The sequence below is a fragment of the Tauraco erythrolophus genome, chromosome 9, assembly GCF_009769465.1.
Source record: "Tauraco erythrolophus isolate bTauEry1 chromosome 9, bTauEry1.pri, whole genome shotgun sequence".
NCBI lineage: Eukaryota > Metazoa > Chordata > Aves > Musophagiformes > Musophagidae > Tauraco > Tauraco erythrolophus.
The window spans coordinates 36,751,354-36,778,309 of record NC_141473.1 but is presented as its reverse complement, the minus strand read 5'-3'; the positions used below and the strand labels follow the sequence as shown (position 1 = coordinate 36,778,309).

General features: G+C 40.1%; 1 protein-coding gene across 5 annotated transcripts in view; it reads left to right on the top strand.

Moving 5' to 3' along the window:
- The first annotated feature begins 2,537 nt into the window (after positions 1-2,537).
- Positions 2,538-26,956, top strand: part of HERC4 (HECT and RLD domain containing E3 ubiquitin protein ligase 4) — a 37,626-nt gene continuing 13,207 nt past the window's right edge. For 2 of the 5 annotated variants that reach the window (XM_086616924.1, XM_086616920.1), the window contains exons 1-16: positions 2,583-2,635; positions 3,584-3,689; positions 4,911-5,200; positions 7,947-8,106; positions 9,481-9,557; positions 11,305-11,526; positions 13,006-13,097; positions 16,525-16,655; positions 17,284-17,444; positions 17,837-17,913; positions 19,978-20,102; positions 20,617-20,676; positions 21,219-21,330; positions 21,655-21,844; positions 24,046-24,218; positions 26,118-26,234. In XM_086616924.1, the coding sequence (XP_086473050.1) occupies positions 4,975-5,200; positions 7,947-8,106; positions 9,481-9,557; positions 11,305-11,526; positions 13,006-13,097; positions 16,525-16,655; positions 17,284-17,444; positions 17,837-17,913; positions 19,978-20,102; positions 20,617-20,676; positions 21,219-21,330; positions 21,655-21,844; positions 24,046-24,218; positions 26,118-26,234 (1,923 nt within the window). In that variant the 5' untranslated portion in view covers positions 2,583-2,635; positions 3,584-3,689; positions 4,911-4,974. The other 3 variants (XM_086616921.1, XM_086616922.1, XM_086616925.1) reach the window with 3 other exon arrangements.

The window sequence follows — 26,956 nt, the reverse complement described above, 5'->3', positions numbered from 1 at the left end:
GCATTGCTATTCTAATAATGGCAGGGCAACTGAAAACGGTCTCCTGCTTGTCGTGACCATCAGTAAGAAGACTGTGCAATTTTAATAGGAAACCCTCTGTGACAAGGCACTTAGAAGGAATAAATCCCCCTCCTGAAGTTAACTAGATTTACGTCTCTTGTTTTCACTGGATTTTGTGTCACTGCAAAATGCTGTATTTTTAACAAGTACTAGAATGGATGTTGGGAATTTTGAGGTGCAAGTATGCTCACCTGCGGTTCTCTTGACCACTGCAACTACAGAACCACATTTTGGCAGATTTAATGCCAGCGGGTACTGAATTGGTTGTAGTGAGTGGCAGGGAGTCGGAGCAGTGATGTGGCATCAGGGTAGGTAGGTGCTCCCTTCCCTCCACTGCCTCCTGTGTATCTTTAGCCCCATGAAGGAAGGGGCTTTCTCAAGGAATTAAGACTGGCACAGAAAAGAAAATTTGCTAAGATAGGTAGTAAGTGCAATAAAAATACATCTTATACTTTATTTGAAGACATATTTGAATTATTTAACTTACAGTAATCTGATTTTAGGACTAAAACAATTCTTTTAAATAGAATAGCTACGTGTATTACACAAGGAAGTTGAGGTTCGTGCAACATTGTACATTGCTTCATCTTTTATATATTTCTTATTTAATGTGTTAGGCCAGTTATACCAAAATACTTTTCTATGTAAAAGTTGTACTGGGCATACAAAGTTCTCTTCAAGTACATGGCCATATCCCCACATGCTGGTCAGAGGACACATTGCACAATGACTGTTTACAATTTACTTCACAGCATAACTATTTGCAGTTACTACTCTGGTGGCCTCACAGAAAAAAAGGGAAAAGGAAGCTTGGAAGATAATGAATGAAATGTTCTCCTTCACTTGCTCTGTGCAACAGCTACTGCTAGCCTTCCATTCTTACCTGCTGAACGGAAGAAGACAAATCACTCACGTCTCTCCTTTAAACGACAAACCCGTGTATTTGCTGCCCTGAAAAGTGCTGCATCATTTAGCCTTTGTCAGCTATGCAGCTATCTCATTTTCTCTACGTATGAATTTAATATTTCTGCTTTGGATCTTTACTGATAAATTTACAACCACAAAAGTGGTCTGCAAAACCACTTCCTGTGAAGGATGCCCGGTCCTGGCCTTTTCTACTTCCCGACCTACGGAAAGGTGGATGGCAGAACTACTATAGAGAGGCTGCTAAATAAGGAAAGCACATTTGGATTCCCAACCCAGTCCACTCAAATAAATTGCAATGGATTTTCCTTCCATTACTAGGCAAAATTCTAGGAAAAACCAAACGAAACCAAGCTAAAAAATACGTCTAGTGTCCCAACTTATCTTTAGCTGCTCCACTAGTGAAAAAACCGTTGTAACACGCCCACCTTGTGTGTACTCTGAGAAAAGCTTGTAACCGGAATGCAGAATTCAACAAAACTGCATTCATTCCTGCCGGAGGGATCCAGCAACCCCCCTGTCCCCGGGGCTGGGCTGCCGTGAGCGCCGCGGCCTCCCGCCGCAGCGGCACCGCCCGCCTCGCCCCCGGGGAAGGCGAGGAGCGTGTGTCGGGAGTTAATGACGGTAATTGGAGTACGAAGAACACTTTGTTCCTGCTTCTCCCCGGCGGATCCAGTTCCTTCTCGCTCACTCATCCCGTTTTTTTCGTGCCCTCAGAGATCAAGCGGAGGCTTATCCCTGCAGATCATGGATGAGGAATGGCAACACGCAGCCGAGTCCCTTAACTGCTCTGCAAGGAAGGAGAAACGCGCCGTCACTAAGAGCCCTTCTCCGCAAACACAGAGGGAGCGATGTGCCCCAGAACACGCGCGTCATTTTCCATTCCTGATTTAAAGATAGCGATGCAATACAACTACGGTATGTTTTAAAGCTGCTGTGGTTTTTTGCGCTCACTTGTTGCCAAACCGAAACATGTGGAACTGCAGTCACCGCCCCGGAGCAGCACCCAGCTAACGGCACCCTCCCGCACCCAGCTCGGCTCTTCGCCGGTGCCGTCCTCCAGTCGCCCCGGGACGACGCGTCACTTCATGGTCATTCTCCTAAATCGCTTTTTTTGATGTCAATTTCTCGAGCGGCCTCTTCACAGCCCGACAGCGGGAACCGAAGCCACGCCGTGACTCCGACCGTAACCTCCCTCCGAGCCTTTCTCGGGGCCCGCATGATCCCGGCCGTGGGGCACACGGGTCGGCACGGATGGGCTCGGCCCGGTTCGGCTCGGCTGCCACTCAGCGCACGACGGCGCAGCCTCCGCGCCGCCCGCGGCTCGCGCGGCCCGTCAAACGGCCGCCAGCGCCGCCCCGGTCCCGCCGCCTCCCCGGGCGGGCGGTGCCTCCCGCTGCCGAGCCCCGGGTTGACGTCACACCGCGCCGCCTCTGCGTCACCGCCCCTGACCACGAGGCCGGGGAGGAAGGCGGGCGGCGAAGCGGGTGTGCTGCGGCTCCGCCCGCCGAGGGTGCGCCTGCGCGGGAGCGGCGGCCGGGCCCTGTCAGCGCTCCGTGTCGGGGCCGCTCACGCCCTCGCGGTGGCCGGTGGGTGCCTGCGGCGGGCGGGCCGGGCTTGGGCGAGCGGAGCGGAGCGGCTCACCCCGCCGGTGAGTTCCACCGGGCCGTGGCACACCGCCGGACCTTTGCGGACCCGGGCGCCGCCGCCCTTCGGCCGCGCGGGGCGGACGGGAAAGCGGACGGGGCCGCGGTCGGCCCGCGGGACCGGCGGGGCGGCGGCTGTGGGAGCGGGGCGGGACGGGCGGCAGCGCCCGCAGCGCCGAGGGGCAGGAGCGGGGCGGGCCGGGCCGTCGCGGTTGGGGCCGTTACGGGCGACGCCGCTGAGCAGCTGCGGGGCGCGCTGAGGGTCCTGGCGTCGCCCCCGCGGAACGGGCGGAGGCCGCGCTCCGACCTGCGCTCCGCCCGGGGCCGCTCTCTGAACCCCGGCGCGGCGGCGGCGCCCGCGGGAGCTGTGCCCCGGAGAGGGGAACCGCTAAGCCCGCGCCGCAGGCTGGCTGCGTTGGGCAGTGTGTCGGCGGGCGCTGTCCCGCTCCGAGGGGCAGCCGGAGCCGGCGGGAGCGGCCGGTGCAGCCTCGGGGTGGCCGGGGCGCTTTGAGAGCGCGGCGGGGCCCGCGCACGGGGAGGCTGCACAGCCCGCGGGAAGCGTCCAGACTCTTCCTGTAGTACCGTTAGTCGCGCTCTGTGGCGGAGAACGAGCGGGGTGGTTTCCCTCGCGCTCTGTACTTGGTGTCGGCATCCGACTGCTTTTGACGTCATGCATGGTAATATCCAGCAGCTGACGTGAGTTGACTTTAAGACTACATACAGGGATAATGCTGCCGTGATTTGAGATCAAAGTACAGACTTCTTTGGCTACTGACTCTTAAAACAAATAAAAAGCCAACACAAAACAAAACACCTTCTATGGAAATACATCTCCGTTTCAATAGAAAGGAGAACTTTTCTTCCTTTGCGCCACTGGAGATGGAGATAAATCTTGATTACAGAAATACTGAAGCACTATGATCATACATCTTTTCTAACTTCTTGTCTTGCAGGTTGAAGCTTGCGTTGCAGTCACCGCTACGAATGCGTGAAATTTGCTGTTGTATAGCTATGTCTTAACCGATGGCGTCTTCATCTTGATGTCCCCTTCTGAATGTGGTAGGATATAGCTAGTGATAGCTAGGGAAATATTTGATCATGCATCATCTCCTGAGATAGGTAAACAGAATGCAATATATATTTTAAGCTGTTTAGCTGTTTTAGTGGTTTTTTTTTAATGAGATCACAAAAATGAGCATCTTGTTAGCATTTCGACTTTTGCAGAGAAAAGTAGTTCATCCTGTTGTGCTGGCAAGAACTCTGCCCTGCTTTGATTTATGTAATACTTAGGTGCTAACTGATGGCTTGCTGCTCTGAGTAGTTTTATGTTTAGGTGGTTTATACGTGTTAAGGCCCTGCAGAATTTAAGACTGAATGCGTTTGTCGCGCATTGTATTCCACGTTCAATTTTTCATGGTGTCTCCCAGGTAATGGTCACAGATGAAAATTTGTAGCAATTTTACACTGCATTGCATTGATTTTTTTTTTCTTTTAAATTGCTCTGAAAATATAGGGAAACTTACTGTCATGGAAGTGTGGTGTAACAGTGAAAACATTGTCATACATTCTTCATGATCTGCAATGCTGGAAATGAAAGAGAAGTGTAACTTTGTATCCTTTCCAAATAGATACAGGGTCTGTCAGCATGTATACTGATAATGGAATATCAGATTGGAGACTTGAGATTCAGCTATTTTATTTTCTTTTAAATTGGAAGTTCAGTTGACTCATAGTTGTTTAAATGTAATGATTGACACATCATAGTATTCTTTGTGTTGCATAACTGGATTGATCAGAGCTGACCAATTTTTTCCAAGCTATGAGTCAAGTGTTGTTTTTGAGGATGATCTGGAGGCCGTACCTAGTGCTTTCGGGAGTCATGCAGCTCCTTGTGTAAAGAAACTAGCCCGTACTGTCTCCTTAAAAGATGTTTGAGGTCATTTCCACTGGCTAGAATTGGTTGTGACTGCCATTTGTATAGTTAGGGATTAGGATTAGAGAGGTTCTACGAAGAATGGTATTTAAAATTTTTGAAACAAAGTCTCATAAAACTGAGGACCAACATATCTAGAAAGTTGAATCCGAAATGGGAAGGAAAGCATTTTACTGTAGGGTTAGTGTAAACGCTGTCTGAGAAAGTGAATCATGCTCTTGAAAATGGTTCAATGTTTCAGTATATTGATATATAGAAAGTGAACTTGTGGATTAAATGCTATATAGAAGATGACATAAACATTAGGGACAATACTGAAAAACTGTACATTTTCTTTTTTTCAACAGCTACGCAGAAGGGATATTCTAGAAAAGTGAAGTTGGAAGAGCTCTGATCAAGAGAAGCATAAACATGTTGTGCTGGGGAAACGCATCTTTTGGACAGCTTGGATTGGGTGGAATTGATGAAGAGATTGTTTTAGAACCCAGAAAAAGTGACTTTTTCGTAAATAAAAGGATCAGAGATGTAGGATGTGGACTGAGACATACCGTTTTTGTCCTGGATGATGGGACTGTTTATACATGTGGATGCAATGATCTAGGACAACTAGGGCATGAAAAAGCTAGGAAAAGACCTGGTAAGTAATGAATGGTGGAGAGTACGCGTGGTTGTGCTTGTGCTTGTATTTTTTGTTTCGTTATGCTACGTCAAACCCAAGACGGCCAGTGTCTGTGCACGTGCTGAACTGTATGCACAGTAGTTCTTCCAACAATGGGTGTACTTTTGACTTGGAAAGCATTCCTTTGCTTGGATTGCATCGTATGGTAGTTGGAAACAACGCAATGTGAAACGTAGCTGTCTCCCTGTGTTTTTGCCTGCTGTGCTGCTGGACAGTGCCACTACTTTTCATTTCCAGTGTGGAATCACTTTACCTAAAGCCATGAGAGACTCAGTGGCTGTTGTTAATCTCCAGGGAAGGTGACCTGCTTCAATACATGGATTAACATTGTACTATATGTATGGGTTTGGCTACTGGAATATGGTCGAAATGAATATTTCCCATAACATGTTTCTCAACTATGTGTTTTTAATTGCTTTAATCAGACCTGCTGCATCACATAGTAGACAATTTTTTTTTTTTAAGAACTAAAAATAAAACTTTTGATAAAAGGCTTTTCAGCATAGGCAGTGTTACAGGAAGAAGATTTGGAAAAGCCTAGAGGATGCCATGTAAAACTTATTTGGGCTTTTTTCTTTATATCTGTATTATAACATAGGCATAGATCTGTGTGTTTCTGCTTCCTGCTAGTGCAGTTCTATAGCAGAAGTGGGTAAACATCTTGCAGGGACTGCAGAGGAGTGTGCACATGGGCTCCCTTCAGAGCTGTGCGTGAGTCATAGGCTGCGTGACGCTGAGAGATATGGAACAGTGCTTACACCGTAGGCAAACTGAAAAGGCTTAGTAAGAGTTTATTCTAATCACTAATATAGCAATTTTACAAGTTACTTGGCACAATAATTGATACAAATATTTCAAATGGAAATAAGGCATTATGTAGTGTCTTAGAAGTTCTTTATTCAGAGTTTCGGATTTGGTGCCATGGAAAGATTTTCTTACGTAGTTGATGCGTAACTTTTTTAAACTAATTTGGGCTTCTATTGGGAAACAAGAAATTGATATTAAAACTGTTAAACTTTAATCCTATGCAAATATCTGCTTTGTGAACACAAGTAGAAACTCAGCTTGTCAAACTTGAAAATTATGCTGAATTGTCTTTTAAATCTAAAAGTTACAATAAAAGTATCTGACTTTTAATTATTATTTTTTTAAAACAGCCTTTTATGAGCTTTATGTCATGCACAAACACCTTCTATAAATCTGTTTTTTTTTTTTTTAACATGCTCAGACACAGCAATCATGAGGATTGTCATGTCCTCTTCCCTAGTTTTTCTTTCCTCTAGAGGTTACTGACAATACTGTTGAATGTTCCAATGTGAAGTCAGTGCATTGGGGTATCTTTACTTGTGCGGTTTAAAGAGGCTCAGTGTCTTTACAAGTGAGTGGATGCTATCCTTTGAATGTGTTTCTGCTAACTGAAGGTAATTTTGTCGCTGACTGCATGTCTTTGCCACCTCCGTGTCACCAGTGGCACTATTTAGCTGTGCCTTCCCTCTGTCTTCCCCACAGAGCTCTGCTTGTTGTAGGGATTGTGTGAATGTTCCTAAATCCATATTAGGCAAAGTCAGCCTGGCTAGTTTAGCAGCTGGTGAAGATAGTCTGAGCTAATCTGCATGCTGTTGCCTGAATTGGGGAGTGCTTACATGATCTCTTCCCCTGGCGGAGGTGTGGAGGCCCTAATGGGCTGAATTGGGGTGGTAACCTCTTTAATGACCAGCTGTTTTCATAAATGAACTTATGTCTGCTGCCTCTCTTACTTTATTTTGGAAACTGAGTGCCTGTCAGTTGCAGATACTGTTAGCTACTGTTTTGAAATTGGCTGAGGCTGTGTTTACAGTGCATGTTACATTGATGATACACAGGCTTTTTCAGTGGTGTGCCATTCTTGGGCAGGAATAGAATTTATATGTTTGAAAACTGGGCATAAAATGTCCAAGCAGGCTTTTATTTAAGGGGACTGTTGAAAATTCCTGCCTTAAGGATGGGCCCTGATGATGTTTTACTGTCGATGAAATGAAAATATTAGACTTCTGATCACGAATCAGAAGCATAAAAACAAACCTTGAGTTTTTCAAAATGTATTTAAAGGTATTGATGCAGACTGCTGGAAAAAGTCACAGGTATTTTCGTGTTGCTTTTCAGAGGTGTGCACTGTATATCTAGAAAAATTCCTCTTTAGGGTCTATTTCTACAGTATTTTGCATTATAAAGAGGACATTGTGTAGCTTATTGCAAAATCAGTAGCTTTAGTCTTTAACTTGCCCTGCCTTTTTTTCCAGGCTTTTTTGTTAATAATGAATAGGTGAGTTTAATTTGCTGTGGTGGAATGTTTTCCTCTTACATAATGTCTACACGTGTAGTCATTTGACAATAATCTATTTGACCTTAATGTTAATTAGTTTCTGCACTCATTTTCAGAGGACAAGATTAGAAGGAACCATTATGATCAAGCTGCAATTTTTGTGCTCTTCTGTATATTGCTCCAGATACAGTTGTTGTTTGGTTACTTTGGGGTGTCAGCTTTAACTTCTCCTAGAATAGCATGCTTATAATTTTAAATGAAGGATGTTTTGGCAGACTGCTGGGCTTTCTTCTGTGTTGTTTCAATTGATATCTTAGCAGTGAGTGTAACTGTCTTGAACAACACAGGCTTGTTAGTAGCTTTTTTTTGTAACCAATTAAATTTTTTTTTTTTCTTTCTTAGAGCATGTTGGTGCACTGGATGCCCAAAATATTGTAGCTGTGTCATGTGGAGAAGCCCACACTCTTGCATTAAATGACAAGGGTCAGGTATATGCTTGGGGTCTGGCTACTGATGGACAGCTTGGCTTGCCAGGAACAGAGGAATGCATCAGAGTGCCCAGGTTAAAAATAATTAGTATATAACAAGTTTGGTTGTGTGTTTTTGTTTTTTTTTTTTTTTAATGTGCTTAAATCACATTGGTTAAGCTATTCTGCTGTTATAATTAAAAAAGCACATTAGAAAGTGTGTTTTAGCTATGGCACTTGCTGTAGACAGTTTCCTTTCTCGAAAGTCAGCTTATGTGAGAAGTGTGTTACGGGTTTGGTTTGTTGGGGGGTATGTTTTTTTTTTTAATAGTCATCTGCTAAGAATGGGAATTATGTTGGAAAAGTAGGATGGGTATTTTAAGAATGTAAATGGGGATTTATAACTGCTGTTTAAGAGAAGTTAGAGAAGCAGAATGTTAAACTTTCAAAACCAGTTGTGGGAGTACATTTGAAGAAAGTACGTTTGATAATTGATCTTTATACTTCAGTTTTCACCCCGAGGTTTTTTAGCTGCGATCAAATAAGGTGCCTTCTGGTTATAAAAATGAATGCTGGCCAGATTCACTTGCTTGTTTTCAGAATGCTGTAAGCATTCCAGCTAGCTGAAGTCCACACTTTTACTGTGATGAATAGGGTCACTGAAATCAGTAAACTCTCTGTAGCAGTAAGTTTGTATGTTTGCAAGCTGGAGGTTCTCTTTTCTAGTCCTCCTTTTTACATAGGAAAAGACACAAAAGTAGAATTCTTTGGAATATTAGTAATTTGTAACTTTATCGTGGCTATCTCTAACGTGTAAATATGAATAAGTAACTATTACAAAGGTTATTTATTTCTGTATCAAACTTAAAAGCCCACAGGCCTTTTGGAAACTCCTGTTTTTCTCATCAAAACTTGAAAGCCTGCTAGATTTAATGCACGTTTTTATGTATTTGCAACTTCTTTATAAAATTGTGCAATCCTTAATAGCTCTGTAACCTGAAGTTCTGGATGAAGTTAATGTTATTAGAGATGAAAAATTGAGTGTTCAAATTTTAACAGAAAGTAATTCAGTCTTTAATATTGATATGAATAAGATTGTAAAACCTTTTTTTATTTTGAAAACTAGAAAGAATAATTTTCTTCTTGCATTGGGTATTCTTTTCCTCCATTTGACTGTGTGTCCGGTCTCCTTCCTAGCACATGAACCTCCCTAATTCTTCGTTATGATCTTTTACTGACTGCATCAATTTGAAAATAAGACAGAACCTGTCCTTAAAAGTGTTAGGAAAGAAGCAATTTTGACTTAAGACTTTACTAAATAGCTTCTAATTAAAGTTAAGATATTTAAATTAGTTTTGTGTATGCTTCAGTGAAAAGGATTCACTTTTTGTATGTTACCCTTCATTGTGACTTTATACTTCATACCATGATCTAAGCTTCATTCTTTCTCTGTTTTCTTACCCCGATAGAAATATTAAAAGCTTATCAGACATCCAGATTGTTCAAGTTGCTTGTGGTTATTATCACTCGCTAGCACTCTCAAAAGGTAAGCCAAATTCTTCTGAAGTTTTGAGTAATTTCTTACCAGGTAATTCTAAAGGTTTCAACATTTGTTTTGTCTTTTTTAAAAAGGAAATGTTTTTTTTAAACATGCTACCATTTAACCCAGATGGGATTTCGGGTTGGTAGGGGAAGTGTAATTTAATGATGGAAGCTTGAATTTAAAAAAATAAATATACAAACGAATGTGGTGTTCTGCTTTTTTTCTTATGCTTTTTTGCTTTTTTTATCATCTTACTTCCATGTAATTTCCTTTCTTTACTTCATTTTTGTTTCTCTCGTTTTTAGTGCCCTTTGTTTTTCATCCCACTAGCATGCACTAGTCTGTTTTAACCTGTAGCTTCGAGTTACTGAGGCTTGCAGGCAACGACGTCCTTGTCTGCTTTTCTCTTGCAAAGTCTCTTTTTGATTGGTGCTTCAATAGTTAAAATGTAATGTCACATTATAACCCACCTTTCGAAAGGTTTAAATGTCGGTCTTCAAAATTTTGCTGGGATTTGCAGCTCTATGTTTCTTTTCTTTACGTGTATTGTAGGGTGGTTTTTTTTCATGTTTAGGGTTTTTTTTTCTTTTCTTTCTGGTTGTAAGAGAACCTGTAGAAATACTTGAAATGTAGTAAGGTCAGTCACAGTTATGGCCTTAAAAATAGACCCACACAGGTAGGAAAATGGTATGAATTTACTTCAATGAGACATTTTGAGCAGAAACTTCACAGTGGTTTTAGATCTATATATGGGATATTGATTAGGTGAATTAGTTCATGTGATTATAAATGATGGGCATAGGATTGCTTTGGTGTTAGGAAGATTGTTGTGTATACAAAGGTGGTGGTTTGGGATTGTTTTTTGTCTTTTTTGTCTGATTGGTTTGTGTTTTTTTTGTTGTTGTTGTTTAAATAAATACATAAAATCTGTGAAGCTTGTACCCCAGGGGACAAGTGTCACTGTTTTCTGTCTCGATAAAACTATAATTGGAAAGAGGGAGGTAGGAGAGACACAGGAAACATTACTGCTTGAAAGTGACATTGCTGTTTGAAATGCACCGCAGCAGCAAAAGCAAAATATCTTTGTGACTAGGTGCTGATCTTCATGGTAGTAAATACCTTGGCAAAACATTCAGTGTTCAGCAGAAATGTTTTCTTTTGGATTCAGTCTTAACAGAAACAGCTCACTGGTTTGTGATTCTTCAGAATGTTTTTTTTGCTTTATAAGGCATCAAATGACATTATAAACTTTGTGCTTCATTGATCAATACAATATTTTAAAATTGTATGTCACTTAAATTGTATGTGCAAATTAACTGTGTTACCCTATAAAAGCTTCAATGGGGCTTGTGATTGGAAATTGGAAATTTTTGTGTGTTCAGTATGCAACATCAACAAGATCTCTGCATAAAAATATGTACACTAGTGTAACTCTCATTGGAACAGCGTCTTGCTTGGTAATAACCAAAGTCAACTTATCTAACACTGATGAAACAGGAATGTTGAGGGCAGTTTTTAGGGTTTTGCATGTGATTTAAATACTTTAAGTCTGATCAAATATTTGAGTTGAATGTCTGCAAATGACACCAGAATGCTTAGCTTCAGAAGTCAGTAGTTTGTGTGTGTTTTCAAACTCAAAAATATTTGAAGATTAACTGTCTAGTTTTTAATTTTTCTTACAGAAAATAAACTTTATATAATTAAAACTATATTGATTGTATTGTTTGTTGTTTTTTTTCCCTTTAAACAGGAAGTGAAGTTTTTTCCTGGGGACAAAATAAATATGGCCAGCTGGGCCTAGGTTATGAGTATAAAAAACAAAGCTCACCACATGTGATTAAATCTCTGCTGGGAATCCCTTTTGCACAGATTGCAGCAGGAGGAGCTCATAGCTTTGTACTAACTCTTTCTGGAGCCATTTTTGGATGGGGACGTAACAAATTTGGGCAGCTGGGTCTTAATGATGAGAATGGTAAGTAATCATTACTTCAGTAGAATTTCATGCTGGAGCTCTTGTTTGTGAATCTGAAGACAACAGTATTCCTAGAAAAGAAGCAGACAGAACAAACCTTTGCAGAGTATTGTTGGAGAGTGCTGATGTCATGTGAGATTGCATAAGGAAGATACAGAGTTTCTTTTTCCTCAGCTGTTCCTAGTGAAAGTTCTGACAGTGTTAGGTTGAAAATCTAGCTTACTTGGCTTGTTTTCTTTTCCTGTTCTAGATTTTTCTGTGGCATAAACTTTCTGAATGGGTTTGAATTAAGATACTGTGCAGTAGTTACAGTTTGAACTGAATTTTAGGTAGATGAAGCTGCTTGACAAAGTCTATCAAAACTATTTAGTTGTCTTTAGTAGACACATTTAAGGCATCCTCCTTGTTTTACTGCCATGTGGGGTATCTGTCTTTCTCAGGCCACTTTTGATAATAATTCACAATTTTACCAGGGTATTGATACTCATTAACTATTTTAAGCAAGTGGTTAGGTTATGCAAAAAATTGGTTTTGTTAGTTGTATTATGTTACATGCACTGTGCGTGCACAGGGCTCCAAGATGGGAGCATATGCTATCAGATTCCTGTAATAGACAGTTTAGTGTAGAATAATCTATGGTTTCATGAATTCAGATTTTCTTATTGGTTCATTGTTTTCAACACCATTTAAAATAAGGAAAATGTGTTGTAGTTAAACTGCGTATCTGAATTAACACTTTAAATTTGGTCACACTCATGTATTGAGAAAATTACACGTACTTTTCAGAAATGAAATTTTCATGGGAGATTTCAGCTGCTTCTCATATTCTTTGGAATATGTGTGACTCTGTTTTTTTATATGTTATGACTTCTCAGTAAAATCCTTTTTTTATGTCTTGATAGGGCTTCTTCCAGGCGTCTTAGCATACCTGACAAGTTTTAAGACAATAGCATTAACATGTAAAAAAAATTCGTTGTTACGCAACTGGATGACAAAGTTGATTTGTTCTGGTGATGGAAGGAAGTTAGTTTTGCTTCCTAGTTACTCAGTGTTCCATTCTATTACATGTTTAGTGATATTGAACTATGACCAACTGATAGCAACTTACAGGAACACTTTAAAAACATGAATCACATAAATGACTTTGAACAACTGTCAGTTGTTTTCTTTTCTCATGGCCAATAGTAGGGCGAATATACTGTTCCATATTTCATGATTTATATATTGACATATGATCCTATGCTAGCGAAAAATAAGACTATTTGCTACAAAGTATTTCAATATAGTAGTGTCTCTGTTTTTCTGCAATAACGCTTCCGTGTCAAAGATAATATAAACTCAGTCACGACGATTGCGTTATGCTGACAAATTTAAAATGCTTGTTTGACTGGAGCTGAATCGGAATAAATGAGCAAAACTATTTGTTTTCTGATGCTTAGTTCCAAAATAAGCCACCTACTGCTGTATTAAACCTTTCAGACAGGTATGTTCCTACGCTGCTGAAGTCACTGAGAACTCAGAAGGTTGTTCATATATGTTGTGGCGAAGATCACACTGCTGCCCTTACAAAGGTACAATATTTAAAGATACATGTATGCTTTGATTTTTTTTTTTAACGCTTTCAGGAGAAGGTGCTACTTCAATAGGAAATAATAAACAAAATTCCACAGAAAATTTCTTCAGAGATTATTGGAAGTTGAGGAAACACTGGAAGGATGGTTAAATGTTTGAGAAACTTAACAAATACAAGAAATCTTTCAGTAGTTTTAAATTTGTCAGATTTGTTGCAACTAAGCATGTTTGATACGACAGTGCCTGTTGCATTATTAAAATTATGCAGATATTGAAATTTGCATTAGTGTATCCAAAAGAGATTAGCTGTTTTCTGACTGTAGCTGATTAGCTGTTTTTTTCTGCATTACTGTTACCACTGATCAGACCAACTTAATTTTGGATTTAAATGCTGGGGGGATTGGTATATGTGGTTGTTTGAAGTTTTTGTAGTGAATTACTAATTGCTGTTGTGGTTGGTTGACCTTGGCTGGATGCCAGGTGGCCACCAAGCAGCTTTATCACTCCCTCTACAGCTGGACAGGGAAGAGAAAATATAACAAAAGGCTCATGGGTGAGATAAGGACAGGGAGAGATCATTCGCCAGTTACCATCACGGGCAAAATAGACTCAACTTGGGGAAATTAGTTAAATTTATTGCCAATCTGTAGTCAGAGGGAGGTAATGTGGAATAAAAAAAAAAAATCTTAAAACACTTTCTCCCTGATCCCTCCCTTCTTCCTGGGCTTAACTTCACTCCTGAATTCTCTACCTCTTCCCTCTGAGCAGTGCATGGGGATGGGGAATGGGGGTTGTGGTCAGTTAATCACATTTTTATCTCTGCTGCTCCTTCCTCCTCGCTCTATTCCCTTGCTCTAGCGTGGGGTCTCACCCACAGGAGACAGTCCTTCATGAACTTCTCCAATGTGAGTCCTTCCCACGGGCTGCAGTTCTTCAGGAACGGCTCCAGCGTGGATCTCCCACAGGGTCACAAGTCCCGCCAGCAAACCTGCTGTAGCCTGGGCTCCCCTCTCCGTGGAGCCACAGATCTTGCCAGGAGCCTGCTCCAGCATGGGCTTCCCAGCTTCCTTTGGGCATCCACCCGCTCCCGTGTGGGGTCCTCCACAGGCTGCATGTGGATCTCTGCTACAGTGTGGACCTCCGTGGGGTGCAGGGGGACAGCCTGCCTCACCATGGTCTTCACCGTGGGTTGCAGGGGAACCTTTGCTCTGGCGCTTGGAGCATCTCCTCCCCATCTTTCTTCGCTGACCCTAGTGTCTGCAGAGTTGTTCTTTTCACATATTCTCACTCCTCTCTCCTGTCTGCTGTTGCACAGCAGCCATTTACATACTATTGTCAAACCAATAGAAGAAATTGAAGATTTACATAATCCACTAGTAAATATTGTAGTGTGAGGTTCTGTGAAAAGTTGGTCATTTATTTCAAGGCTGATTTGGGAAAAAAGCATGTATTCTGTGTCAATGTGACATATTTGCACAGAAATGTAGGAACTAATTAGAATTGAGAGCTGAAATGTGTCAAATTGCCTTCTATATGACTGTTGGCTAAATGCATTAGTTGGAGACTTATTTGTAAACTTTTGAACTTAGTTGGAAACTTTTAGAAGCCACATAAAATGTATAATGCCAGTGCTCTTTCTGACACTCATTTTAGTGACGAGTAGTCTATTTCAAGCATCAAGTGATGATAAGTACTTTTATTTTGTGGTAGGTAAAACAATATATACCTGTCTTCCCTTAAATGATTCACTCCTGTACTTTTCTGTGGTTTGATAGTTGGATTAGACTTCAACATTTAGGTATAAATCAGTATGTATTAATATTTTGACATTTCCTGTTGTTTATCACTCTCAATAAAATGTATCAATTTATAAACAGAATATTTTGAGCTTATTACTGATAGCAGTAAAAAACAATTCTTGGCAGATCAAAATTTGGGCAAGTGACTAAATATCCATTTAATGCCTGAATCTGTTGAATTCAGAATATCATTGTAGAAGGCATTAGAACTTTGAAAGTAGCTATTTTTAATGTTTTATTTCTGAAGAAAAAAATCTGTATTTACTTACTTTTGGAAAATGTATGGGTTTTTTTTAATGTGTTAGTTTGAGTTTCTACACTGCAACAAGTTAAAAGTTGTTTTGAAGAATATGATCTGCCTAAATGTGATCATACTTTTTGTTCTTTATACACACTTAATTTTCTACAGTGAAGGGAAAAGACTGTTCACAAACAGTTGCTTTTTGTCCTAAAATGTTCTCTTGCTTTGACTGGAAAAGATGTGGCAACTTTGCAATTCTGAAACTGATATTGATGTATTGTGCGAGCTTAGGGAAATATAGAATGTAAAGAAAGCAGCAATCTGTAACTTGCAATCTAAATGTTTTTCCCCTTTTAACATGTAGAAGTTAGCTTCAAACTTGCTTTAAAGCTGACTGCCTCGATTGAGATGCTGAATTTACTGTAAACGTTTCTACAAATTATTTGTGTCTCCCATTTGTATATAGCTCCATTTTACCTTGCATGATAGGCCTTGCAGAACAAGGGGGATTTCTACCTTTTGTAGACAGTACTGTGTATATGTGCAAGCATTCTTCAAGTCCTTCAGAAATTCAGAAAAACCTGTCACTGTTTGTTATCCTGATTCAGTGAATGAGACTGTTGGTTTTTCTCAGAGGACGCTGCCATTTTAATGATGATTTCCAGCAGAGGTCCAGTCTGATGCAGAGTAGAATTGAAAGAAACAGCTTTACAATTTCAAAGCATTTGAAAATGGGAAGTTTCAAAGTTGTTGTAAGGTAAGTTATATAACTTCTGAGCACGTTTCTGATTTAGCATTCTTTCATTAAAGTTTTTGGTTAATTTCTTGATTAAATTAATCAAAAACACTTTAAAAAAAATACTTGCCTTACAACAATGTTGAAATTTTCTGGTCTCTTATGCTTTCGAATAACAAAGCTGACTATTTCAGTCATACTCTGCATCATCTTCCTGAGGAGGGCAGCTTCCTATTTGGTAATTTAAAATTTGTATTCAGGAATTAAAAGCCAAAGTATACTCTTTTTTTAATAGTGTGAGTTTATATACTGTTGTAGTTCATCAAGAAAACTGGAAAAGACGAAGAACGAGGATTAGTATCTATTAATGACACAAGTTAATGGCAGGACTAGTGTGTAATAGTGTGGAAATTACAAGAACGCGATTTAACATGAATAAGGTAATACTGGACAGCTGTGCCACATTTTTGTAACTGCAATTAACTTGTCACCCTTCTGTGTCTCAGGGCCCTCTTGTGCACTTATATTTTCTCTCCTTTCCCCGCAATTCCAAAATCATCAGACAAGGAGATCTATTAAATCACCATTTCTGTTAAGTTTCTTGTTCTGAAATATGCTGTCATTTTAATACAAATAATTTATTTGTTTAGGAAGGTGGGGTTTTTACATTTGGAGCTGGAGGCTATGGTCAGTTGGGTCATAACTCTACCAGCCATGAAATAAACCCAAGGAAAGTTTTTGAACTCATGGGAAGTGTTGTCACGCAGATCACTTGTGGCAGGTAAGGCACTTCAGTTCCTAATGAGTTTTTATTATATATATTGTAATAGCACCCAAGAAATGGCAAAAAATGCCCAGCATGCATGAAAATGCTCTTGTCCGGAAAATTGCATTCTAAGACAACAAAATGAGGGAGGCAACAAGATTTTTTAAGAGATGGGCACACTTTGTTATTTGGGTTAAAAAAAATATGTAAAGTTAAACCTATCTTTCTAGCAGTTTGGTTGACATTGAATGGACCCATTCCCTTTTAATAGTTTACATAAATTCAATAGTGGTTCTTCCCAGCCTCATGATAGGAGAGGGGGCATCTGGAGTTTAGAGAACAGGAGGGGAAAGGAAGCGCAGCCAATCTAGTAGGCACTTCATGTTTCTGAGTGTCTAGAGATAGGCTCTAAAGGTCGGATTGTAGCCAAGCAGGGATTCAAGGCAGCACCTGGTATGTCTGTTCTGTGAACTTTTCCATGAAAATGGAATATTGTCTATTGGAGTATAGATGGAGCATTGCCAGTAGAGGAGCGGAGTGTTTGATACCGTGGGACCTTTAACATACTGTTTAACACGATTCTTAGGCTGGCCTGCACAAAACGATTCTTAAGGGGTTTTTTACTGACTTTTGTTTGCCCTAGGCAGCACACGACTGCGTTTGTTCCTTCATCTGGAAGAATTTATTCTTTTGGACTCGGAGGTAATGGGCAATTAGGTACAGGAACAACCAGTAATAGGAAAAGTCCCTTCACTGTAAAAGGAAACTGGCTTCCTTACAGTACTCAATGCCTGATAACCACAGGTAAGCAACGTCTGGCATATTTACTTCTTGGGTTCCTGTTCCTTTATAGTGTCTTACAAATCTTGAGATTTAAACTAAATATGGGCTATAATTGCGTTCTTCCAAATGATTTGTTTTCCCTGTGTTGTGTTCCCTAAAGTCCATTTCTGCTGTAGGGAATACATGCTTACTTGTGCTGTTGGGTTAGGTCCTTGGCTAGCACTAAAGCTAAAACTTAGAGCTGTTAACATTTGCCGCAGTTAAAGGTAGTCTTAACTGTTGTATTGCAAAGATCTGCTTCAGTGAGGGTGTGTAACAAAAGCACCTTTTTCTAATTGAATGTTGATTCCAGTGTCTTCAGCGTTTCTCAAATTCACATTTTCACGGTTACCTGTTTTTTATTCCTCTTGCAGACAGTAAGGAGTGTTATTGTGTAAAGAGAATTTTCTCTGGTGGGGACCAAAGCTTTGCACACTACTTTTATCCACAGGTAACAAATTAAATATACTTTGGTGCCGAAGTCTGTCAAAGTTAAATGGTAGTTTTTCTGATGCGTTTTAAAAGATTTTCATATTGAAGGTGCATGACTGCATTGTAAAGTTCGTTAGAGCAGCGTGGAAGCCGAGACACTAAGTCAATTTAACAATGGGAGGACTTGGATCCAGTTATTGCGTGTTAGCTGTCAGTAAGCTCTTAAAGTTTTTTGGCATAGGCTTTTTACTGAGTGATGGATGCATGCACCTCCTTCCTTTCATAAAGGAAAAGATGATTGAATATTTGAGCTTTTCACCCCTGCCCAGCCCTCCTCAGTAACTCCTGACTGCTGCTTTGCTGTCTTCTGCTCTGCAGCCATTTTAGCATGCCACAATGATGAGAAAACACATGGAGCTTTTTGCTAAAAATGATAGGTAGTGATACAGTTTGTGTTTAAAGCCCATCTTAAAACTTAAGTTTTAAAAGGACAAGAATTGATCTGTTTAAATTCTAGTAGAGAAAAAATCTAGAAGGACTTTACAGTAAAAACGGCAATGTGGGAGTATGATGGAAAGGAAATGCTATTAGAGGATGGGTTGGGAGGAAAAAACAAGATGAAGATGTATGACTTGATTTCTATAGGGACTATTTCCAACATAGCCCAGCAGATATTAGACCACGAGGATTAATGAAACAGCAAGAGTTGAGTATGTGGGATGAAAACTAATTGGGATGTAAAGGAAAACAGCTTTTGGTGGGAAAAGTGTTTGTGTCAGAAAAACTGAGTACAGATCAGGCCTACAGCAGCTCCCACAGCCTGTTCTGGTTCTACAGAATCGACAATTTTTCTAGGTGTTTTTTGTTTTTTTTTTCTTAATTCTGATTGAGTTGTTGTAACTATTGCTGTGTTGGAGAGAAGCTTGTTTAGCAGGTGTAGACTGGAAAAATTACTGATAATATAGGCTCAAACCTTCTCTGTTAAAACTCCTTTCTTAAAAACTTTCTCGTGTGCAATTTTCTAATCGCTGAAATAAGTTCTGACTGACTAATTGAGGTGAAGTGGAGACTGTATGACTGCAGTTAATGACTTGTTCTGTACAGAAAGTGTTAGCAATGGATGAACTTTGATGCTGCAAAAGTGTCCCTTTTAATACTCCTCAGTTGGGTAATTTGTACTGAATTCCTTCGAAGTTGTCCGAGTACTGTGCTGCTCAGACTTGTGTGTCCTTGCCAGTTAAGGGGTCTCAGCCAAAATCTGTTTGTTTTCTCCAGTTAATTTTTGGGCAACTCAGTTCCCTGAGTCGTTTCATTGTGAGTTTAAATGATACTTCAGCTGGACACAAGGGGAACAGCCAGAGGGTTTCTCATTCTGATCCAGTGGGATGGGAATCAGAAGTACTGATTTTTGACAACAGCTAGTCATCGTTATGCTGAGTCAGCTATGATGTCAGACTGCACCCTCAGGAGAGATATGTTTCCTTTTACTAATTTAACCTTATTTTTGGCACTATTTACCATCTCTTTTTTGAACCAGTGCTGCTACTCAAAATGGTGGTCTTGGTTCTGCTCCTCTGTACTGGAATTCGTTTGGTATGAGCAGCACATCAAAATGCAGCTCCTCTGATGATGCAGTAAATGTTCAGAGAAACAATGATTCATTCTCAGAGGAGTCTGATGGAAGTGAGGTGGGAGAGCAGCTGTCCAGAAAATTGAATGACTCTTTTTCCATATGCTCCACAGCCTGACAGCGAGCTAACTGGCTCATAGTGACTAAGGAGAAGAGATCCTTGCTACTCTTGTGTAAAGCTTGTTTAGTGTTCATCTTCTCAAGAAGTACTAGTATGCTTAGGGAGTTTGCCATGAAGTAAGCTGTCGTGTGAGTTAACACACTACGCTCTGCTTTCCTAGTGAATCCAGAACCGGTCGAATATAGTAAATTTGTCCTTGGGCTTATTTCACAGTCATAGTCTGGGTAGGCAAATTGTCAGTCAACGAAGAGACAAAGAGCTCAACCGCAGGATTGATTTTTCTGAAGATCAGTTTTGTGTACGTGATTCTTTATGCTTTCTTTGTAATTTAGAACATGATGCCGCCAGATGATTTTAGGTATCCTGACTTTTTGAAGCAGATCTGGACTGTGAATGAGACGTTTATTCAAAGACTGCTGACTTTCCCATCCGGAAGACTTCCCGTAGAGATAGCTAAGTAAGTGACATTGAGGAAAGAAGTTGTCTTGTATAATTTTACTTATGAATTGGGCATTAATGGGGTTTTGTACATACACAGCAAAGCTATTTTTTGTTAGGTGCAGAGCTTTTCATGTGCTTTCATTGTCGTGCTTGTCAAGTAGTTTATATCCTTTAGTCTGTGTCATCTCTGTCACAGTTTAGATGACTATACAAGATTAAATCAAGTATCTAGCTGCACATTGAAAAATAGCAGTACATGTAAAGGAACGTGAGAAGGACTCAAAGATTATTGCTTCTGCTTTATTAAAGGAGGATGCAGCGAAATTAAAAAAAAAATTGAGACTTGCTTTCATTTGAGCTGAGTCTTGAATGGAGGTTTTATTTAGCGTTGTTTAGTCATGTCGAAGTCAAGAGTTCCATCCTCTGTACAATGTAATTTATTAGGCATTAAATACAATTTTTTATTACAAATGCTGGTTTGTAAAAATAAAACAAAATAAATGTAACTTATTTCATATGAACGATTTCAGTGAAATTGATGGAACGTTCTCCTCAGCCGGGTGCCTGAATGGGAGCTTTTTGGCTTTGAGGTAAGTGTTCAGGCTTTTAAACAAGTATTCTTGAGAACAGAATTAATGGTGGCTACCTTCGTAGTGTCTCTGATTTCAACTGTGACACCTTCCCCGTATTTCCTTATCTTACTGTTACTATGATACCTGCAGTGTAAACTTCGAGCTCCTTTGCTGCCATATGGTTTGTCAGCTGGCCCAAACGCATGTGTTCTGCCAGTCTTTGGAAGTGTGTGCCACCTGGCTGCTGCTGTGTAAGCCAGCAAAGCTCATTACTTTGCAGCCACAGGTTGTGTATAATTCAAGGGGAATGTTTTGCACAGGCTGGTTTAGAGAAGTGTTTTTACATGATTGGTCTTGCAGTTAGAGAAGATTTTTTTTTTTTTTTTCCAGTTGCCTCATAGGTCATGTAAGAAATGGAAGTCTGATACTGTGATCTCTCATGTTTTAATTACTTAGTAAGTAGGGCTAAAAATTCAAGATGGAAGAAATTCTTGAGTTGCTGAGAATACAGGATTCCGTCATAATTTTTGCGTGTTTTTTTTTTTTTTTTCTTGCTGCAGCAATGATGATCATTACAAAACCAGCACTAGATTCTCAGGGGTTGATATGAATGCTGCTAGACTACTATTTCACAAACTTATACAGCCTGACCACGCTCACATATCACAACAGGTTTGTGCTGCATATTTCCTTATGTTTGGTATTATCTCTCTGCATTACATGTATTCAGAAATACTGTTGTTATGCTTGCTCTAACCCTTTTAATAACTTTCTCTACTCAATAATATATCAACTGCAAATAACACAAAACTGTGTTGTGTTGTGCCAGTTAGGTAACACATCAGCATATTGTACGTGTCTGTATTTTAATATTTAATATGCTGTCTTTTTTTCTAAATATATGTCTAATTTAAACTCTTGATGATTGTTTTTTACCTAGAAATGTTTGAGTTCACAATTGCATTCGAATAAACTGAATTTTATGATGTGCTGTAGGTGGCAGCTAGTTTGGAAAAGAACCTTATTCCCAAATTGACCAGCTCCTTACCGGATGTTGAAGCTTTGAGGCTGTATCTCACTCTACCAGAATGCCCACTGATGAGTGATGCAAACAATTTCACAACATTAGCTATTCCTTTTGGGACAGCTATTCTGAACCTTGAGAAAGCTCCTCTGAAAGTTCTTGGTAAGGAACTGAATTCTTTACTGTTAAAAGTAAGGATCTCCAGATGAGAATGTATAGAAATTCCATCAGTGAAGACACGGTCTCAGCAGCACCTGCTGTGTATTTACAGTTCTATAGAGTTCCCCACTGACAAAGTTAAAGGTTAACATTGCTTGATGGGTAAGAAGACACCTGTTCTTTTGCTTCTGGCTGAGTTAACTGGCCATCCATATGAATTCATCTGGTATTGCAATTTTTGGACTGATTCCATTTGGGAGGAATTAAACTGTGTGGTTCAGTGTATTTGATATGTGTCTTCACACTTTAAAGTGTAAATCATGTGGTCAGACAGCTAACAAGCTCTAAGCAATTTACAGAAGTGTTGCAGAACAGATGTTAAGTTGTCTTTATTTTGACTACAGCACCTGTTTTGTTTCTTCTGAGAGGTTCATATCTTCTCACTGATCCAAAGTTGTTGGAACTAGATGATCTTTGAGGCCCCTTCCAACCCTAACCATTCTATGATTCTATGATCTTCAGATATGCAGCTGAGAATATATTGTTTTGGTTTTTTAGCTCTGCTTCCTTATACTTTCTTACTGTGACTGCTGTTGCCTGAAATTCAGCTTAAAGAGTTGAGGTTTTGGAATATTTGGTATTGGAGACCGGTCACAAGTGGCGTCCCTCAGGGGTCCGTGTTGGGCCCGGCCCTCTTCAACATCTTTGTCGGTGACGTGGACAGTGGCATGGAGTGCACCCTCAGCAAGTTCGCCGATGACACCAAGCTGTGTGGTGCCGTCGACATGCTGGAAGGGAGGGATGCCATCCAGAGGGACCTTGACAGGCTGGAGAGGTGGGCCCGTACCAACCTCATGAAGTTTAACCAGGCCAAGTGCAAGGTCCTACATCTGGGTCGTGGCAATCCCAGGCATAAATACAGACTGGGTGGTGATTGGATCGAGAGCAGCCCTGAGGAGAAGGACTTGGGAGTACTGGTGGACGAGAAGCTCAATATGAGCCGGCAATGTGCTCTTGTGGCCCAGAAGGCCAACCGCGTCCTGGGCTGCATCAAGAGGAGCGTGGCCAGCAGGTCGAGGGAGGTGATTCTCCCCCTCTACTCTGCCCTCGTGAGACCTCACTTGGAGTACTGTGTCCAGTTCTGGAGTCCCCAACATAAGAAGGACATGGACCAGTTGGAGAGGGTCCAGAGGAGGGCCACGAAGATGATAAGAGGGCTGGAGCACCTTTCCTATGAGGACAGGCTGAAAGAGTTGGGGCTGTTCAGCCTGGAGAAGAGGAGGCTCCGGGGTGACCTTATAGCGGTCTTCCAGTACCTCAAGGGGGCCTACAGGAAAGATGGGGAGAGGCTGTTCAGGAGGGCCAGTTATGATAGGACAAGGGGTAATGGTTTTAAAATAGAGGGAGGTAGGTTCAGGTTGGATATTAGGAAAAAATTTTTTACTATGAGAGTGGTAGAACACTGGAACAGGTTGCCCAGAGAGGTGGTGGATGCTCCATCCCTGGAGACGTTCAAGGCCAGGTTGGACAAGGCCCTGAGCAACCTGATCTAGTTGGAGATATCCCTGTTCCTTGCAGGGGGGTTGGACTAGATGACCTTTGAAGGTCCCTTCCAGCCCTAACCATTCTATGATTCTATGATTCTATATTTGTTTTTACTTAGTATCTTTTTGAGAGGATGCTTCCTTGTTCCTCAATTATTTTTGCCATGTAACCCATCTCTTGTTAGCTGATGTTTTTCAGTAGTTTTTGTTAAGAGTAGAGCTTCTCTGCTGTAAAGAAAAGCAAACCAATTATTTCTTTGAACTGTAGATCCTTTTTTTTGTTGCTTCGCTTTGCATTGCTCTCAGGACTGTTTGCGTAAGTCAGTTTCAGGATTTGAGCCGTACGTTTTTATGTCAAAAGTTATTTTGTGATACTGTTGTGTACTCTGGATGAACACACTTAATTTAAAGATTTAGTGTGTCACAATAGAGCATTTCAGTAGAGGTTTTGTTGTTTATACAGAGGGTAGTGTGTTGTTTAAAAGTGTGTGCTGCTCTTGCTTGTGTTAAACTTTTGTTTGTTTTGGGTTTTTTTTGAGAGAGCCTTTGATAACTGACAAGTTTGCTTTCTAGCAAAACTTGTTTTTTAGTAAAAAGGATAGCATAACATAACGTTGTGGTGGCAAGTACTAAGTTTGTGTGTTCACCATTGGTTGACAGAAAATTGGTGGTCTATGCTTGAACCTCCGTTATTCCTTAAGATAGTGGAACTCTACAAGGATGTTGTAGTCCACCTCTTGAAGTTATGCAAGATTGGCATTCCAGCTTCAGAAAGAAGAATACTTACCAATTTTCTACACACAGCTTTCAGAGTTCTGGAAATATTGCACAGAGTAAGTTTACATCAATTTTAGCCAATTACGTATCTGTCTGGTTTTGTCAGCATCTATGCGTTCTGTAGTTGTTAAAGAAGTTAAGTTACAAGAGAGTTTTAAATACTTAAGACTTGCATCTACAGAGGTATCTGTAGTTGTTCCATCTGGACCTATAAACCATTGGAATTCTGGATTCCAGTCTGACATAGTGATGGAATTACCTATTTTGTTGTGAATGCATCTGTGAGGATGTCTTGGAAAAAATTGCCTCTTAAGTTTGAAATGATAGCAAATAAGATCACAAATGGAAGGTAAGAGCAAGCTGTCTTTTGAACAAGAAAGATCTGCACAGTTTTACCAAGGCAAACGTTTATTTTCTGATTTTGTTTATTCCATTTGTTACTATTTTAACTTAATTCATGAAAACGAATGAATTAATGAACTTTGAACGAAAATAGCCGAAATCTTTTGGAGTAACCAGACTGTGCATATCAGTGTCTTGTCTAATTGCTGCTGAGGTTTCCCTTCCCACCCCGTTTTTTCCCTCTGTAGTTTATTCTAGTCCTATAACATTTTGTGTTTCTATGCTAAAAGAACATTTTGGGCACTCCTTAAGGTGCTGGTCAAGTATTGTATTTGTACAACCTCGCAAAATGGGCCCAGGTGTCTAAATTTGACCTTTATGTGCTACATATAACAGCCCTCCTCCCCTGGCTGTTAGAAAGAATGGAAAATATTTCTGCTTTGAAGGTTGGAACTTGTATGCTATGGTTTGCTCAGCTTTTCTTTATTCTTTATGGAGACTGTCAAATTAAGCCTGAGAGTAAGACTGTTTAGGAACCATCTTGTTGGAAGTACAAGATATTCATTACAGATTCCTGTATGGAAAGCTGTTGGTATATAATAAATTATTATTTTGCAGTCTTTAGAATCTCTCACTGCTCAGGCTTCCAGTAGCTGTAAATGTTAACAGCTGAAGTTGATCTTAAAATCCTAAAGCTTCATGGGTAATTGTAGAATTGTAATGTGGCTTTCCTAAGTGCCCTTTTTTAAAAAATTCTAACTTTGACTAATAAATAGCTACGTTGTAGAAAGAGTTAAATTTGTACCTACCCAGATACTTATATTGGTGTATTCTTTTATATGTATTCTATATTAGCAGGCATGGACTAAAGTCAGAGTTAAAAATGGGGCAATGTATCTGGATTATTTCACGAATTTAGTATCTGGTGGTTTGAGGGGAAGTGGGATGATGGGGGAAACGTTTAAGAAAAGTAGGCTTAGGTTATCTGGTTATAAAAACAGAATTGGGGGTCTTGCTGTTTTGGCAGTTAATGGTGCTTAACGGTCCTTCGGAAAAAGAAGGTGTGTTAGGAAAGTGTGGATGCTTCTGGATTAAAATTATATTGTAGAGAGAAGTTACGGTTATTTTACCACGTCTCTCTTTTTCTAAGCTTAATGTTTTTAAATAGAAGCTGTTCCTTTGGTCACAGGTAATAGGGAGAGTATTCATAATGCAATTAAGAATAGAGTTCTTGAATCATAGTTTGTAAGCTTGTGCAAACACAGGACCAAGTATTTGTTCCATCGTGTATATGAATATATACATTTATCACTGTTCTGTGAGATCATATGATGTCTCAAAGTGGCAGCACTGTGTTGTGCCATGCCGTATGCTCTGTTTATCTTACCTTATTTTTCTTTGCCTGTTTGATGAAATTCTGAGTAATCCATGTATCCATGTCTTCCAAGATTGTATTTTGCATTCTTGTAGACACTGTTGTTGTTCTAGATTTTTTTTTTTTTTAGTAGCTGATTGTCTGTGGTAGCTGTATCAAATGCCTGAAAAACATGGAAAATATCCTTTTGAAAACTGTTACACAAAGTGCTAATAAAAACTAAATTGCACTTCTTTAGGTAAATGAAAGAGGACAAGTTATACAGTATGACAGATTTTACATTCATGAGATACAAGATTTGATAGATATCAGAAATGACTACGTCAACTGGGTCCAGCAGCAGGTATTTGGAATGGTAAGTTGTGTTGTGTTTTGGGTTTTTTTTTATGTTTTTTGCCCCCCCATGTTTTGTTTCAGTTTTGTTGCTTTAGATGCCTATAGATTCTCTAAATATGGGTCCTTTCTTTTCATAAAAATATCTTCACAGATGACAAATGCTGAGCAAACTCATCTTATGTCAGGTTCTAGCTAAAGAAGGATTTTTAAATTGGTGTGCTTCTTGTAGAGTACCGTTCTTAGGATTGGCACTGTTCAACATTTTAGTCCCTCAATTAAAAAGTGATTTTGAATGCTGTCACTTGAGACTTGCCATGTCAAAAAAGTTAGGAAAGTGATAATTCATGACAGGAAAACATCCAGAATAACCTGAACTGCTATATAAGATGGGCTCAATCAATGAGGAAGTGGAGACTGTGTTGGAAAACTAAGTCTAGAAGCATGATAGGGAGTTACAGGGGACAGATAACTAACATAGTTTTCTACTTTGAGTGTAGCAACAAGAACTGAGATAATTAATTCCTGGATCTGCAAACAGAAGAGTGGTAAGTGGGAGTAAATTAATGACTGTGCAGAGAATTAGTGAGTTGGACAGGATTTTGCCACACAGTTCTCTGACTTAAGCTTTTAAAGAATAGTGAGTAAGTAAATATGCTTCCTCTAGGCACCTAAATTTAACTTTACCTAGAAGGTCCTAAACATGGGAGACCTACTTTTGCTGTATTTTATGAATAGAAAGCA